Here is a 17,380-nt window from a genome sequence, read left to right as displayed (position 1 = left end):
TCAACATTAACAGAGTAAAGGTAAAAAGTAAAGTACCTCTGGACAGTTAAGTCCAGTCAAAGGCGATTATGGGGTGTGACGCTCAGATAAGACTCTATATTGTTAAAATATTCATACTTCATAAATCAGAAGTTAGGGTATAACCTGTTTTGAAAATGCAACATATGAATGTCTATTTTAATTCTTATTATGAGACCAAGCGTATTATAAATTTAAAATGGAACAAGCATAGCATCTTTTGTAATACACTAACAGGCTAATGTGACACATTTAGTGTTTGTTCTGATAAAGCACAGAGATGGCTCACTTAGAACATAAGAGTCATGAACTTCCTGCATAAGTTTATACAAGGCACATCCTGTATCTCAAGGGAAATGTTTCATTATTTTTTAGTTGATTCTGCTATTTCAAGCAATTATTTTGTTTCCTGCTGTGGAATCACATTATTAATTGTGTATACAGTACTTATTAATTTAACACACTTTAAAACCGAGACTGGAGAACAATAAGCAACGAGATCAAGGTAAAACATAAAATACAATTTGTGGAGCATTTTAAGAGGATGATAAACCACTGGTACCAGGACATACATAGTGTTCCTGATCCCTTTTCCATGTTTGTGAGACTGAAAGCTCCCAGTAGGCTCATTCACCTCTCACACCATTTTCTATCACACCAAAATCCCTTCCCTCATTCCCTTTTCAGAGATGACTTTAAGGTTGCATTCATGATAATAGCAACCATAGAGAGCTCAAAATAAGAGATGAAAGCATACACATGATTAGAGGTGGGATGTTAGAATTAACACCAGTATAGACATAATTCTGAAAAGAGAAGTGAGGGGAAGTTGCACACAAGTGGTAAAGGTATGTAGAAGCCTATGGGGTGTCAATAATTTCCTAACCATAGTTAGAAAATCAATAACATTATGTCTGAAGTCGGTTTTCAAAATTTAGTAAATATATATCAGTTCCAGTATTTTCCAGACAAGCATTACTGGTTATCGGAAAAATAAACCTGTTAAATGCATGTCTGTTGAAGAAACATTGCAAATTGGGCTAGGGTGGGTTGGGAGCAGAGCTCGTCCAGGTGTGATTCTGTCAGTTTTGCTCAGGAGGAAGTTGGGTATTTAGTCCCAAACCCTGGAAGAATGCTACACTCCAGCACCAGCACTTGTAAACAAGAACTGGAAAAGGTGTTTAAAAGTGATATGAGCTGGTGAAGAGCAGAGCTCAATTCCAGGTGTAGTGGTCTCTCTGAACTCAAAGAAATTTAGAGAATGATTCAGAATATAGAGAGCAGATATATAACCATCCAAAGCAGGCTGTTGATCAAGGCAACATATTTATGTGATATTTACTATTCTAGAGTCTTTTAACACTTTAGTCAGCAAACTAAGTTGGACTTGCCTTTGGGAACTTTTAGTAGATAAGTGGAATAAGAATCAGTCATTATTAGTCACAATAGATAACTTATTCCAAAGCTTTTTTCCTATGAGAAGATTGGCTTCATTAGACCCAAAATGAGAATCCTGCCATCCCCAATTATTTAGTTCTGCTATTGCATTTTGTTCATTTACTTATGAGAAACAAAGTACTCTGAACATGTTTAAAACCATTATCCTTTTTATTACTTCATGTGTTTCAAAGTGAATTCTGGCACACACAATTGGTTCTAGAGTTGGGTTATTGGGAAGGAGAATCTTTGAAATTAATCCAAGAATGAAATGAAGTAACAAGTCTTCTTCAATTTGCTATTCTTCACACACACACACACACACACACACACACACACAAGTTACTTTTACAAAAAAAGCATCTTTTTTCCATCTAGAGGAAACAAAATCAGAAAAAAGGATTTGGCCATAAAAAGTACACACATTTTATTCTTTTTGCCTTCTACAGAGCAGCCAGAGCTGTTGTAATGGAAATATTCCAAAAAGTATTTATGTATAAAAAATACTTCTATGGTGATTTCATTAAAAATATCAAAACAGTTTACAACAATTATATCTATACAATAAAAACCATATAAAAATTTAAAATCACAGATAATCAGCTATTACAAAAGATGTATTAATTGTCTTCCTAAGCCTAGTGACATAGAAAAGTTTTCAGCAAATGTTTAAAGGCTAAAATAAAAGGTGCCTGCTTAGATGGCTATGAGATATTAATCCATATGTATCAATGTATCTAAAAAGCAACAGCTACCATTTATCCAACCTTTTAAACAATTCAACAATATCCCATTCCCGGGCAAGGTACTAGAGTATCTCAGGCTCTAGGGGTTTCTGGATGAGATGGAATACCTAGATCAATTTCAATCTGGTTTTAGGCCTAGTTATAGGACAGAAGCGGCTTTTGATATGCTTCCCTTGTTTAATCCCAGTGTATGTCCCAGTTCGTTCTGCTGGACCCTCCTGGGCCACCTTAATGGGATAGGATTTGGAGACACTGTTCTTTTTCTTCTTCTTTTATTATTAAAGGTTTTCTTGATTTACAAAGATATGTGCAATGCCTCTCATAACATTTTTACAAATCAGTTTCATTTATTGAGACATTGGGAAGAAAGGGAGGAAAGGGGTAGATGGGGGGAGGGTGGGTGGGTGGGGTGGGGTGTCTATGTTTCTATTTTGCTTAATATATGTGGGATTTTTTGTCAGTGTTGCTTGTGTAGGTTCTCTTGTGTTGCTTTGGTGGTGAGAGATGCTGGGGTTGGCCTAGGATATGGTTGGAGACACTGTTCTAAACTGTCTCGGTTATAAACTGGTGTGCCATCAGTAATGGAACTTAATCCAGACAAGACAGAGGTACTCGTGATCAATCGGAAGCCAGAACAGTGAATATGGATTCAGCCTGTACTGGATGGAATAACAACTGCCCTTGAAAACTCAGGTTCACAGTGTGGGTGTGCTTCAGGATTCAGTCCTGAGCTTGGATGCCCAGGTGGCCAGAAGTGCATTTGCAGTTAAAGCTAGTGCACCAGATACACCCACTCCTGCAGATGTCTGATCTGGCCAAAGTAAGACACACACCTTATTTGCATCGTGTTTGGATTACTGTAGCACACTCTACGTGGGGCTGCCTTTGAAAAGTGCTCATAAACTCCAACTGGCCCAAAAAGCTGCAGCCAGGCAGTTAACAGGGGCCCAGTTATATGGAACATATGACTCCCTTGTTACAATAACTCAGGCATCCCCAAACTGCGGCCCTCCATATGTTTTCACCTACAACTCCCATGATCCCTAGCTAACAGGACCAGTGGTCAGGGATGATGGGAATTGTAGTCCAAAACATCTGGAAGGCCAAAGTTTGGGGATGCCTACAATAACTCCACTGACTACTTTCAGGCACTGGTCTGCTTTCAGACACAATTCAAAGTGCTGGAGTAAGGTTTAGGTTAGCAATAAACCACCTGGTGTCAGTGAAGTTAGCTCTTTATTCAAATAAACCAAAACAGCCCAGCCTAGTGATCACAGCTACTCTGCCCAAGAGGCCTTGCCCCAATGAGGCAGTTGCAAGGACTAAAGGTCCCTACCTTCCCATTGCTCTCTAAGGCTCCTCCCCTGGTTACTTCCCCAGCAGCCTAAGGTTCTGTCAACTTGTCTCTCTTTGTTGTGCCCTCTTCATTTCTCTGCATATTCTGAGAGACCGGGGGGATAACTATTATCTTTCATATGCTTTTAGCTTACTATATTTTTTCTACTTACAGGTAGGTAGCCGTGTTGGTCTGACGCAGTCAAAACAAAATTTTAAAAAAATCCTTCCAGTAGCACCTTAGAGACCAACTAAGTCTCTAAGGTGCTACTGGAAGGATTTTTTTATTATATTTTTTCTGTGTTGTTTTAATTTGTGTAAGCCACCTTCAATCCCAGTCTGGGAGAAAAGTGGGATATAAATAAATATAAAATCATCAACAACAAAGGTATACCAGTAAACACACAAATCCCTTGGTGACAGCACAATCATCAGATATACAAGTGCCAGCTTCACCAAAAGCAATGCTTTTGGCTTGGAACAAATTTTCAACTTTTATGTGTTGATTGAATATGTGCCAAACAAAAACAAAACAAAAGTTTTTTGTAAGGTGCAACACTGTTCTTTAAAAAAATAAACATAAAAACAACTTCACTTTGTCAACAACTGTTAACCACTAAAATATCTCTAGCACACAAACAAGGTTTGATATGGCCTTTCAGTCCACATCTGACTTCTAGCAGTTCATTTCTGTTTCAAAATTATGCATTCACTGAGAAAAGATCACAATGGGGAAACATCCATTTACAGAAAACTTAACTTAAAAATAAGGTCAAGCTGTGAGTATGTTTCAAATTCTTATGAGGAAAAATAAACTGCAGCCAATTGTTATTGCAGTTATTTCCACAAAACGTTAACAGGAAAAAAACACTATTCTAATCCAATTGCTTTTATTCAAAGCACATTATCTAATTCCAGCAGTAAAAACATCCATTTTAAGTGATGTGACTCCAAAAGTAATAGTACAGTCACTGATCCCAGAGATTAGAGACAATCATCTGCTACTTCTGCGTCACAATGTTCATATAGTTACAACTGAGTGTACAAAACCAGATTTTTTGCTAGTAAATTATCATGTTTCTCTTTTCATCAGAAAACTAGCTTTTTAACTGGCCTTTAATACTTTAGCTATTCAGTACCCAGAGTGCAACTAAATAAACTGTGACAAAATGTTTAACTCCAAGAACAAATAGGAAGAAATTCTTAACATACTCCAAATCTCAAAATTACATATTAATTCAAAGTAACTTAATATTTCTTGTTGCATAAACAAGGTCTTGGGTTATTTACATATGTGACTACTCCATTATACAGGGGCCATCATTTAAGATCCACAAGCTAAACCTCTCTCTCCCAGCTGACATTAACTGTCTAAACCACTACTCATCTAGACCACAAAGCCTACCACACTTTGCTACTTCATCAACTTTGCTACCTCATCAGCCTCCTGCACCCAGCAAAGGCTAAATGTGGGCAGGGGGGCGGTTAAGAATAATTCACTGTTGGATGTTTAGCTGTTGAGGATTCACATGGAAAAGCACTATCTATATACCTTAAAGGTTATATGAGTTCACAAACCTTCCCAACCTCCACCTGTCAAAATGACAAGCAATATATTTATACAGCTAATAATGTATTAAACCTAATTGATGAACCATATTATTTTATTGCGAGAGGGATTCATATACGAAGCCTGATCAGCAGAAGTTCTGTTTGCACAAATGGGGACTTCCACTTGTGCAGGGGGGCTCCCCCTCTCTACACCCCACTGCATGCACCCCAAAATTGACTTGTGGACGTTGAAGAACCCCAACAGCGCACAGGGAGAGAGACGGGATTGTTTCATCTGTGCAAACTGAAATTCACAATGCTGAATTCCATGCAACATTACTAGATTTTACAGATGAGAGTTTTAGAGTAAGTTTAGAAACTGCTACAAGGTAAATTAGCAACGTAAACCAGGTTACTTAATTTGAAGCTTATATAGATTAATCTCTTTTGCAATACTGTGTAACTGCCATGGTAACTAACTGACAATTTATACACCCTGCTATGTACACTAATAACACTATTCTACAGAATAAATTGTATTTAGCATACTAATAAAATGAAGTTTTCACTCAAACGTTGCAATAAAACCTGAAATGTAAAATTCTAATTCTGAATTAGCTTTCAAAAACAAAAACAATGAAATTTTACACTGCAATTCTATACATGTCTATTCAGCAATAAGACCCATCAAGCTAAATGGGGCTTGCTTCTAGATAGACAGATATAAGATTGCAGCCTTAAAGTCAACTTCCTGCTATATTCTCACACTAAAATAATATACTTAAATCAGTTCTTGCAGAATTAAAGTGTCTTCTAAAGAAAACTATTATTTAAATGAAAGGCAGATGTAATAGTACTTGAAAAACTACGGGCTTGAATAACAAACAAAAAGCAGAATCCATGGTTACCATAGTTACACATACTCTTTGTTGTGTTTCAATGCCACATGATCTGATTCAAAGAAATACACATCAGGCTCTTCCTCTTCATCTTCTACAGCATGAAGATTGGCACTCTCTTTGGCAGATGGTAGGGATCCAGTAACAAGTCTAGCCTCTGGGGGTGGTTTACTTAGTCCTTCATCTATATATTCCCCGGAATCACAACTTCTCTCTTTCTCATTCAGAATATCTGTTTTTACAGAAGACCCATTGATATTGGTAATACTTGATTCTACATTCGTTTCAGCGGCACTGTGATTGTTCTCCTCAAGCTGTCCATTTTCTCTACATGGAGAGTTATGTTTAGTAGGGCTACCTTTTGCTGTGCCCACCCTCCATGGTGATGTTCTCAGTGTGTATCTGTGTTCTTGAGGTTCTGACACAGATGCAATTTGAGTGGAAACACAGTCCAAAACAGAAACTGATGGTTCAGGTTCACCTGAGACTGATGTACTGTCATGACAATTGCCCAGGTTGCTGTTGGTTTTTTCAGACTGTTCTTTTGAGGCACTGCTATCACCCACCACGTCTACTTCCTCCTCAGAATCCCTTAATAAAGTTGACTGGATTTCAGAAGAGGACCCCGTACCCGTACCTGACTCATGTGCCTGATTAGTAGTTTCCTCAGGCAAACAGTTGTTTAGTTGTTTGTGGTCCTCTAATGTTAACTGTTCTTGTGAATTTGTGCAAGGCACACTGTGGTCAACAAAACTGTCCTCTTTATTTCTGTTGAGAAAAAATGATGAGTGGGCCAATGAATTTCCATTTTCTGCAACATCTTTTTCCTTAGATGAACAGGAAACAACATTGTTTTGTGCAGTATTCCCATCAGGCTGACAGTTCTCACACTTTGCAGCATTTGGACCTCTCCCATCAACTCCATTGACAGTCTGACAACCTGCAAGTTCTTCGGATACTGAGAAACTGTTAATTTTTTCTGCACAAGCATTCACTTTTTTAACTTCCCTTTTATCACTATCGTCCAATATAAGACATCGACAAGCTCGTTTAGCCCCTGGAGTGACTGCAACATTGTCTGGTACTGAACTCTTGCGTTCCAATCGTTCCTTCCCTGTTTTAGAAGACAACACTTCTTCTGAACTGTTTTGTCCCTCTGAACGCAGGCAGCGCTTAACTCGCTTTAAAACTGGTGAATGAGGTTCCCCTTGTTTCTTCTCACAATTGTCCACAATTTGTTTCTCAACACTATCCTTTTCTGAAGCCGATAGTCCCCTTTTTCGAGGGCTTACCCATGATTCCCTAGAACTTTGCTGTTTCACATCGTTACTTCGTGCACTGTTATTTCCCTTTTGAGTCTGCAGAGATTCTGGTTTTTTCTTTGGTGATCTTGATCTTACTTGTGGAAGAGAAGAAACTTCCTCTGGATGAGCGATGCTACGATTTCTTAAAGTTCGGCCACAAAAATTTTCATCCAAACCATTTAACCCTACTGTTGATCTTGTGACACGAGTAGATCGAGAAGCAGCCATACTATGGCAAGTCCCTAAAGTATGTTCCTCATGATCCACTCATTCCGAAACCTTCAAAGAAAGGTAAATAAAACAATGAGAAAAAGCATTGTCTGTAGTAGAAAATATGCTAACATTTCAATTTTATGACTAAATAAGGATCTCTATTATGGTAGTTTCCTTGTGACAGCAGGGCAATCATCTAAATTTCTTAGCATATGTTAACACTAACTGCTCAATATTGACATTACTATTTATATAGCAGAGGGTCAGAAAAAGGTTTTGACACTAAAGCAGGTTTATAAAATGTAAATCACTTTCTTTCCGCTAAGCCAAACAGAAATGTTACGGTACAAAAACCATTGTTTCTGGCATTAAATGAACAGGAAGGATTTCTAATGCATTTGGAGAACATACAAAAAGGTCCTATCTAGTTTCAACAGTATTTTTCAATTTATAATTTAAAAAAGGACTAAAAATCTACAACTCAAGCAGTGGATCATCTACTTCTACACTCATAACCCAAAAGGATATCCTACGACTAAAGCAGGAGTTGAAAATTTTGTCCAGAGGCATATTGCATGTGACTCCTTGTGCCTATGAGTCCTATGCTGTCCTATGGTGTAATATAAGAAGCCTAAGACCATGTGGGATATCCTATCACATCTTTTCCTTGTGCCAAGGTCAATCCTTGGATAACTGAATTAATGCTTGTGTCAGGAGGAGCTGTTGACAAAAACAAATCAACAAGTCAACAGTGAATGAGTAGAAGATCATACTGTATATGTCTCTAAAACTTGTCTACTGAAAATAGAAATAAAGACTGTGGGAAAATAAAGCAAATGGGGCTAAATAAATTATGCACATTTACTCAGCAGTAAGCCTCATTAAACTTCGTGAAACTTGCTTTAGGGTAAACCTGTACAAGATTGGACTGTTACTATTTTATACCACGGTCTCACTCTAAGTTAAAACGGATAAATATCAAGATGTACTTAATTGATTGAGTCCATGTACAAAACAACTGCACTAAAAACCAAACTTAATGGATGAAATAATTTAGCAGGATAACACTCAATCATAATCAAATGGAACATCAAGGTTTTTTTTAAAAAAAAGCCTAGGAGAAACTAGGACTGGATTCTAAATTCCACTGACTTCAATATCTTATGGAATAAGATGGTAGTTTCTGCTTCATTTTCAGAAGGTTTTATAAGCTAAATAATAAAAACATATTAAGCAACAGACAGGCTCCCTAAACCACTATTGACTTATAAATACCGGTGCTAGATTTATAAGAATTTTGGAATAATAGTGGAAGTAACTTATAAATTTAGGGATCATGGATCTGTACACAGACATAAGCAAAACCAAATTCTAATGTAAAATAAATTATATCCACTTCTAAACTGTCCAAGCTTTAAAGCCATTTCCTATTTTTTCCCATTAAAGAGATGGACTGCTGGGAAAACAAAAGTTGAGGCTCATGATTTCGATCTATATGATATAACTACTCTCATACCCCTTTTCAGGAGAAAAAACTGTGATGAATTATGTCCTTTTAGTGGGAACGAAGTAGGCCCTACAAAAACAACAACAACCCTTGTATATGAATGCAAAGAAAACAGCTAATATAACTCCTTGCAAAAGAAAGGAACATTTGTTTCAAATTATCCAGTTATTTAAGTGTTTTAAAGGAGTATTCTGCTCATCAATGTAAACATGCTTCAAAAGCAAATTCTAAAATACTTAATGCAAATATTTTATTTGGGAGGATGAAATGTTTGTGTTCTTATCTTCCAGAAAGCCATGATATCAAGGAAGCAAAGCCTAGATGAGATAATCCTAAATGTCTGGTGCACGAAGCAGACTATATGGCAAGGATGGACAACAAATGACCCTCCAAATGTTGCTGGACTATTACGTTAACTGGAACTGGTGAGAGTTCAACAACATCTGGAGGGCTACAGGTCCCCATCCCTGCTACATGGAGTCTAACCACACATGGGGAATATTCTTTGTCCGTAAAACTTAGAATATACATTATTCATGAAAATTTGACAAGGGATTCTGAACTAAAGTTACTGGGTTTGGCTATAAGCAAATGCTACGGTGTTTTGATCAAGAAAATAAATTGTTGTACACTTCAAATAGTCTACCCTTAGTAATCAAGCTGTAACTGAATTGGAATTCTGGATTTATCGTGTCACACCTTTCCAACCTTTGCAGTCCCACAACCACTGATGCATTCCATGAAGAATGTAATGACACAGGGAAGACAAGCGTGGCCCAGCCATCTGCATGGTGTTGACTTCTCTGCCAGAAGAACACTTCACTCTGCTTTATAATTGCCAGTTGTCCAGCAACTGCAGGGCTGAAGGGAAGCATAATCTAGCCTGATCCATCAGTCTAAGGACAACTGGGATGTGTGTGCATTGGGGAGGGTAACAAGATACCATCACCACATATAGGCTACCATTAGCCAGCTTCAGGATCTTCATTGCAGAAGCCAGGGCACAAAGATTCAAGTAAATCTCCAAAGATGACATAATTCCCCCATGATAGTCCGTTTTGGAAATGTGGAAGAGACTAGTACGAAAATGAAGTTAAACCCCACTTTAAAGACCCTAAAGATCATCTAGTCCAGGGGTTGTCAACCTGGTCCCTACCATCCACTAGCATGTGTGTCAGGATTCTAGGTGGGTGGTATGGGGTTCTATGGCACAAGCTGAATCCTCCTTCCATCGAGCACTGGTGGGCAGTAAGGAAATTTTACTATCAAGAAAGATGCATTAGTGGGCGGTAGGTATAAAAAGGCTGACTCTAGTCCAACCCTCTGCAATGAAGGAATATGCAGCTGTCCCATATGTGGATCAAACCTACAACCTTGGCATTATCAGCACCATGCACTAACCAACTCTAACATTACATAGCAAAGAGCATGTGAAGGTTCTGCCCTTAGAACCAACTGTTTCCTTCTTTTATTATAATCCATTCTTTTTGAAAGATACCTGATAAATTTAAAGTCTTGGATTGCTTTCTGTCCATAAGGAACAATGCCCAAGTAGAGAAACGATGTGGAATTTATAGGGAAGCTCTATGACACAGAACTGGCAGATACTGTATTAACCAAATTAAAATAAAAACTAGTTTTCATAAAAAGTTAAGACTATACCATAGTAATTCATATTCCACACAATTATATTTTATGAAGGGCTGGTTCAGATATGTTGAGATGTGAAATAACTATCTCCATGCAGGTGTTCTTGGTATAGATACACCCATAAGCAAGCAGCAGCATGTGGATTCCTATGAATCCATAAGCAAGCAGTCACATGTACAGTAATTCCTATGATTGCTAAAAGTATTTCTGAAGCCGTCACAATCATGGCAATCTCAGCAATCATGGGTAACAAGGTACATACATACTGTATCTTCATTTCACAATGTAGAAAAGCACAAATCCCTAGACATCTGTGCAGAGGTAGGTGCTACACGTAATATTTCCCTGAATGGATATAATCGTGTGCTTGATACAACAGTGCTCTCTCAATTACATAATCTTGTTAATACTGTCTTCTGAATCAGCCATTAATTTTCAAAATACTACTATGTCTCCAAAGTAGATGCATCTCAAGCATTTAGTAGCAGAGGGATGCAAAAGACTTAGTTTTTAAATTAAATTATAGATAAAAATAAAATAGAAAGTGGTGACAAAAGAGTTTTAAGTCACCAGCCCTCGAATATTATTTATTTATAAGCCAATTACATATGCTGCTACGGGTGTAAACTGGAAAACCGGTCCTGTGTGCAGAGCAACTATTTTCCTTGGACAAGTAGCTTCCGTAACAATCTTACATGCAGAGAATCATGCAGTCTATGTATGTGGTGCAATGGCTTATGCAATGGCCTGCACATCAATATATAAAAAGGCATGAGCACTATTGTCTTGCACACAAAAACAACACTTTGGATCAAGCCTAGGTCTTCAATTAGTACCAGAGACAAAAAGCAGGGTAGTGTGACATAATAATGCTAAGAAAGCAATACGAACCACATCCAACAACTTCCAGTTCCCAGGAGTACACTCTGCGCCAGGTAACTAGTGCCACCTCCCAGAATTATAAAGCATAGCAGGCAGCCTACTACAGAAACTGGGTGTAACATATGTCTGAAGTTGTTACAGTTGTACCTCGGGTTACGAACACCTCGGGTTACGAACACCTCGGGTTATGAACTGCGCAAACCCGGAAGTATTTTCGGCCACGATCGCGGTCTGCGCATGCGCAAAGCGCGAAAATAGCGCTTTGCGCATGCGCAAAATGGCCGTTCGGGTTACGAACTTTTCGGGTTACGAACTGCGACCTGGAATGGATAGTGTTCGTAACCCGAGGTACTACTGTACTTTGCTAAACTTCTCTACAGTATACTCAGTCTGTTCCAATACATTTTTCGTTGTACAGAAAAGCTCAAAATGATTTTAACAGCCACAAGTCTAAAAATCCTGGCAATGTAACTCCTTTCTAAAAAGTGACTAATCTCATGCAAGAAATGCAGCCTTTCTTCTTAACATACCATGCCTTTAAATATTAGAGTTAAACAGCAGGCAATACAGATTATCAATTATGATCCAAACAAATTAAAGCTTATACAACGCCATACACTGGGGATCTTCCTTGGGATAGGTATAAAAAGAGATTCTATTTCCACTAAAAATGAAACAGAACAAAGATAAACAGGTTGCCACCTTAAGTAAATTATGGCACTATGTAGATTGAAGAAATATCTGGATTATATTACATTGCATTATAAATTCTAGCAAACAAGTGAAACCTGAAACAAATTTTTCAGTGCATCCTCATCTCCTAACAGGAATGATCCAGGCAGGGGTTCTTGCTAGGCAGGCATGACCTCCTCCAGGATTCCAAAAGCTACAAAGAGCTCCTAACTCAGGGCATTCCTCTTCTCTACTAGTCCTGTGCGATATCTGGTTTTCAACATTTTGGTAGATCACTAGCTAAACATCATCATACAGTGGTACCTCGGAACTCGAATGGCTCCATTCTCAAAAATTTCAGCTCCCAAACGCCAAAAACCCGGAAGTGCTCCGGTTTTCAAACGTTCCTCGAAACATGAAAGTCCGATGTGGCTTCTGCTGTGCAAAAAACAGAGCTGTCGGCCAATCAGAACCTGTGCCTTGGAACTTGAACATTTCGGAAGTCAGACAGTCTTCCAGAACAGATTACGTTCGAGTTCTGAGGTACCACTGTATACTGATATATCATGATTGATGTCTGAAATAAGGATGTAAGTATATAGAGGCAAACAGTAGAGCTGGGTAATACAGTCATACCTCGGGTTATGAATGCTTCGGGTTGCGGATCACGCCAAACCCGGAAGTACCGGAATGGGTGGCTTCCAGGTTTCGGCGCTAACGCATGCGCAGAAGTGCAAAATGACATCATGTGCATGTGCAGACGTGCCGAATCGTGTCATGCGCGTGCGCAGACGGGGTGCTTCAGGATACGAACGCTGCGGGTTGCGAACGTGCCTCCCGCATGGATCACGTTCACAACCAGAGGTATGACTGTATCTGGTTTTCAACATCGCAATTTATCACCATGTCTGAAATAAAGATGGAGCTATTCTAGAGGGACTGGCTGGCCTCATGGTTTTCCTGCATCGTGATTTTTGCATAGTGCATGTGTGTACACACACAGAGAGAGAGAGATTTATGGTATATTGCTGGGGCAAAAATTATGAAACTGATATAACTATATAGACTTCAAACCAGTTTTGAATGATATATTGATATATCGCCTAGCCCTATTCTCCACCATACACCCACACATTTTATTTTCCAACTGGTACAGTGGTACCTTGTTTTGAGTCTGGGATCCATTCCAGAGCCCTGGAAGCCTCCATGAAAGGGACACTCGACAAAGCGCCGCTCTGTGCATGCGCACAGAGCGGTTTGCACTTCTGTGCATGTGGCAAACCCAGAAGTAGCCTGTTCCGGTACTTCCGGGTTTGCTGCGGACGTTCGCCGAACGTATTACTGTACTCAATTTCCAATGGTTTCTGAGCATGGGGTTGGAGTTTTCTGCCCCTTGGTTCTGCATGGTTCCCCTGAGCATGTCAATATATATTCTCCTTGTTTTTCAGTGGACCCATGTTCCCTCCGTATCTGTCAGCACTCACCACCTGAGTTTCAGCGGCATGCAGAGTCACTGATTAACCCAGTGATTTACAAAATACGCGAGTTTACTTGCACCGATATATATACACAGACTCCTAACATGTTCCAAATAGTTAGGAGTACTGCAGAAGTCAATCATTTATTCTATACTAATGGTCAACAATGGTAATTCAATATTATTATTATTTTTTTAACAATGTATACAGTACTTTTTCACAAATGTTCAAAGGCAGTTTACAGAAATCAAGATACCACAAAATAAAATAAAACTACAACCTAAAAACAAGACAAAATGTCTAATTATAAAATATCATAATTATTTACTAGAGGATATATCACATCCCAGGGGTGTCTGGTTTCAGACTTCAAAAGATTCACCCATACACTGGAGAAGAAAGTGGTTCATAATACTAAATATTCGTTCATTTTTTATACATGTAGGTTTCACTACCTGAACATAATGCGTTCTCAGGAAATTGTTTGTTGGGTGAGCGTTCGCATAATGAGTCAATTGATTCCTATGTAACAATTTCTAATGTGTCCCCAACCACTAAATTTTGACCCCAAAATGACAAGAAAATCTGGGAAAAACCCAGGAAAACATTCTGAAACTTTCAAAATGCAAACAAGGAAGGGAAAAAAATGCTCTCTTATTTTTCTGAGTTCTCCCCCTCCCTCCTTCCCACCATGGTTTCTGCTGAAATGGCTTCCGAGGACCAGCAAAATGCAAAAAGTTAATCTTGTTTAAGACTGCTTACAGTCCTGCATGCAGGTCTGGCTGTTTGGATATCTGATTCTACAGCAAGTTTTGGATACTAATTGCTTGTGTTTGGATAAGTGAATTTTTGTATAATATGCATTTGGATAGCGGGACCTGTATGTATATGTAAGTTGACAGGTGTGTGTGTGTGTGTGTGTGTGTGTGTGTGTGTGTGTGTGTGTATGTGTGTGTGTGTGTGTGTGTGTGTGTGTGTGTATGTATATATATATATATATATATATATATATATATATATATATATCGTATCACAAAATGTTTGGTGTTTAAATCTAACTGGTCATTAGAATAAATGCAGTAACATTTAAAAGATTTAATTGTACAATAAACCACAATAATTTTAAACAAATATATTTCAATTATTTCCTACCATTGCAAAAATGAATAGAATATGAACTTCTCTTCTGAGCTTTGAGGAATTCCAGTGTAGCTCCACTAAGCTTAATAGTCACCATTGCTAACGTCCATGATGCATGCCAGACATCATTTTCAAGCAATTTACATTTCTTTTAACAAGGATACTGTAAAAAAGAGACAACAGAATTAAGAAAAAGTCAGTGTATTTACTCTCCATATGGCATGGCATACGACAACCTTCAAAGTATTCACTCTTTCCTATTTGCAAACAATGTAGGTTAAAAAGGAGTATTGGGGGGGACTTTTTAGGATGGTTCTACACTAACCTACAGGGCCAATTCCAAAATGTGGTCCCATGGGATTTCTGCTTTACCCCACAGCATATTTGCTGATCCCACAAGGTTCCATCTTATCCCCATGGTGTTAAATATCTATTTGAATCTGCTAAGTGAAGTAGTTCAAGGAGTTGGAGTGTATTGCCATCCATTTACAAATGATACAAAGCTCCATTTGACATTCTCTTCAGAGCCTGGTGGGAATAGACAAGTGTCTGGATGCAGAAGTAGAATGGGCGGGGGCAAACAAACTGAGATTCAATCCAGATAAAACTGGCAGAATTTGTAAGAGGTTCCTCAGCCTGAATGAGTGGGATTCAACACTGCCTTAGAATGACCAAGGACCAAGGCTGAGGTTGCCACTAGAACCATCATTTTCATTGAAGGTTCAAGTGGCACATGTGGCACTGAATGCCTTCTAACAGTTTAGGATGGTATTCATTAGGACATCAAATGCAGGCGGATAATCTAGTTGATAATCCACTAGTTGAAAAGCAGTGCTCTATATTATCACAATCATGCTTTAATTGTTACAGCAATCAGTTAGCATGGATACTTGGTGTGTGGCGGTATGGGTATGGGTATGGGTGTATTTATACATACAGTACATGTGTTTTTTCCTAGAGTGAACTTGTTCAATTCACCAAAACACAGTATTTTTATCTTCCTATTACATTTATAATAGTCTTAAACCAACAAAAACCTCTCACTACAGGAGAAAAACATGGCATTTGGCCTCTCAGACTATCACACAAACAGAAAAGCAGTTATCTCTAGCAATATCTTTAGCAAGGAGACCAAAATTCCCTGCAATTCCTCTAATAAGTAGCCTCATTAGAGAGAAAGCCTCTCACTATCATATGACTATTCCCAGAGAGACTCTTGCCAAAGATACTATCATTTCCTAAGTGGTGTGAAATATACATAAATCACAGATTTGATAGTTGAGGAGGAAGCATTATTTTTTCACATGTCCATAAATGGATTGTTTTGATTCTGTTTTCCTTACCACCAATTAGCAAAGGTAGCCTCCATGCTACCTAGAGTAGCATAAATACTGTACATTGCTGCCTCTAGTTACGTACTTAATTCATTCCGGAGGTCCATTCTTAACCTGAAACTGTTCTTAACTAGAGGTGTGCTTTTCCTCTTGCTGCCACTGCACCGGCACACAGTTTCCATTCTCATCCTGGGTCAAAGTTCTCAACTCAAGGTAACTCTTCCAGGTTAGTGGAGTTTGTAACCTGAAACATTTGTAACCTGAGGCATTTATAACTCGAGGTAACACTGTAAATCACACAACATGGCATTCCTTGTATTGCTAGTACAACAGGTTCCAATATATTCACCCCAATAATGTGTAGAAGGCTTTCTCCTCTTTTCAGTATTCAGCATAGTCAAAACCATGACTAACAAACTTCCTGCTTTTATCAGACATATCACAGGTAGCACAAACACCACAAATTTGTGCCATGCCAGGACAGGGGTATGGCATAGAACTAAGCCAGTATTCTACTATCCCAGTGTACCTCTCCCTGCTCCCCAGCCAGGCCCGGCTCTAGGTGCAGTCCCGGTGGCGCGGGGCGCCAGGCCGGCAGGGGGGCGCTGCACGGCGAAGCCGCGCGGAACCGTGCTGCCGCTGCGAGGGCGGGGGCACCGGAGCGATCTCTGCGCCCAACCTGCTCGAGACGGCCCTGTCCCCAGCTTAGAGACTAAAGGCAAAGCTACATCAAGGCATATGGGGCTACCCAAGTACACAGTGCGCACTAGAACTGTGTAAGTTTGGAAATACTGTAATAAGCTACAGTTCTTGAAAGTCATGTGAGTTTTTAAAAACACCCTTTCTGTTACTTCTCAATTCATTTAATATGCAAAAGCATAACTTGCCTAATTCAACAGGTATTTATTACTTTATTGTTGTTGTTTGGAAGGGGGAAATCCCTAGTTTTCATGCTTCATCAATATGAAGAGTATAGATAAAGTAAGGTTTGCTTCATCACCTTCAAGAGCAAGAGTCTACAATATTCTCCTGGAAGTAATGTGCATAACGGTTGCTGGCAAAAACTTGATAACTACATTTTTACACCAAGTCAGATGAGGAAATAAGTTGTGAACTGTCAATGGATGGTTTTGGTTTACAACTAACATGGATGGCCAACTTGTGTATTCTCAAGAATCACTATTTTATTTATACTTAATGAATTTCTAAATCAG

General features: G+C 38.8%; 1 protein-coding gene across 7 annotated transcripts in view; it reads right to left on the bottom strand.

Annotated features, from left to right (window-relative positions):
* ZZZ3 (zinc finger ZZ-type containing 3) overlaps positions 1 to 17,380 on the bottom strand; it is a 43,637-nt gene that overhangs the window by 18,926 nt on the left and 7,331 nt on the right. For 5 of the 7 annotated variants that reach the window (XM_035121625.2, XM_035121627.2, XM_035121629.2 and 2 more), the window contains exons 2-3: positions 14,845 to 14,995; positions 6,011 to 7,569 (exon numbers count right to left, since the gene is read on the bottom strand). In XM_035121625.2, the coding sequence (XP_034977516.1) occupies positions 6,011 to 7,518 (1,508 nt within the window). In that variant the 5' untranslated portion in view covers positions 7,519 to 7,569; positions 14,845 to 14,995. The remainder of the gene's footprint in view (positions 1 to 6,010; positions 7,570 to 14,844; positions 14,996 to 17,380) is intronic. The other 2 variants (XM_035121626.2, XM_060276805.1) reach the window with 1 other exon arrangement.

Source organism: Zootoca vivipara, chromosome 7 (genome assembly GCF_963506605.1).
Source record: "Zootoca vivipara chromosome 7, rZooViv1.1, whole genome shotgun sequence".
Classification (NCBI taxonomy): Eukaryota; Metazoa; Chordata; class Lepidosauria; order Squamata; family Lacertidae; genus Zootoca; species Zootoca vivipara.
The sequence above is the reverse complement of the archived record's forward strand: the minus strand, read 5'-3'. Positions and strand labels throughout refer to the sequence as shown.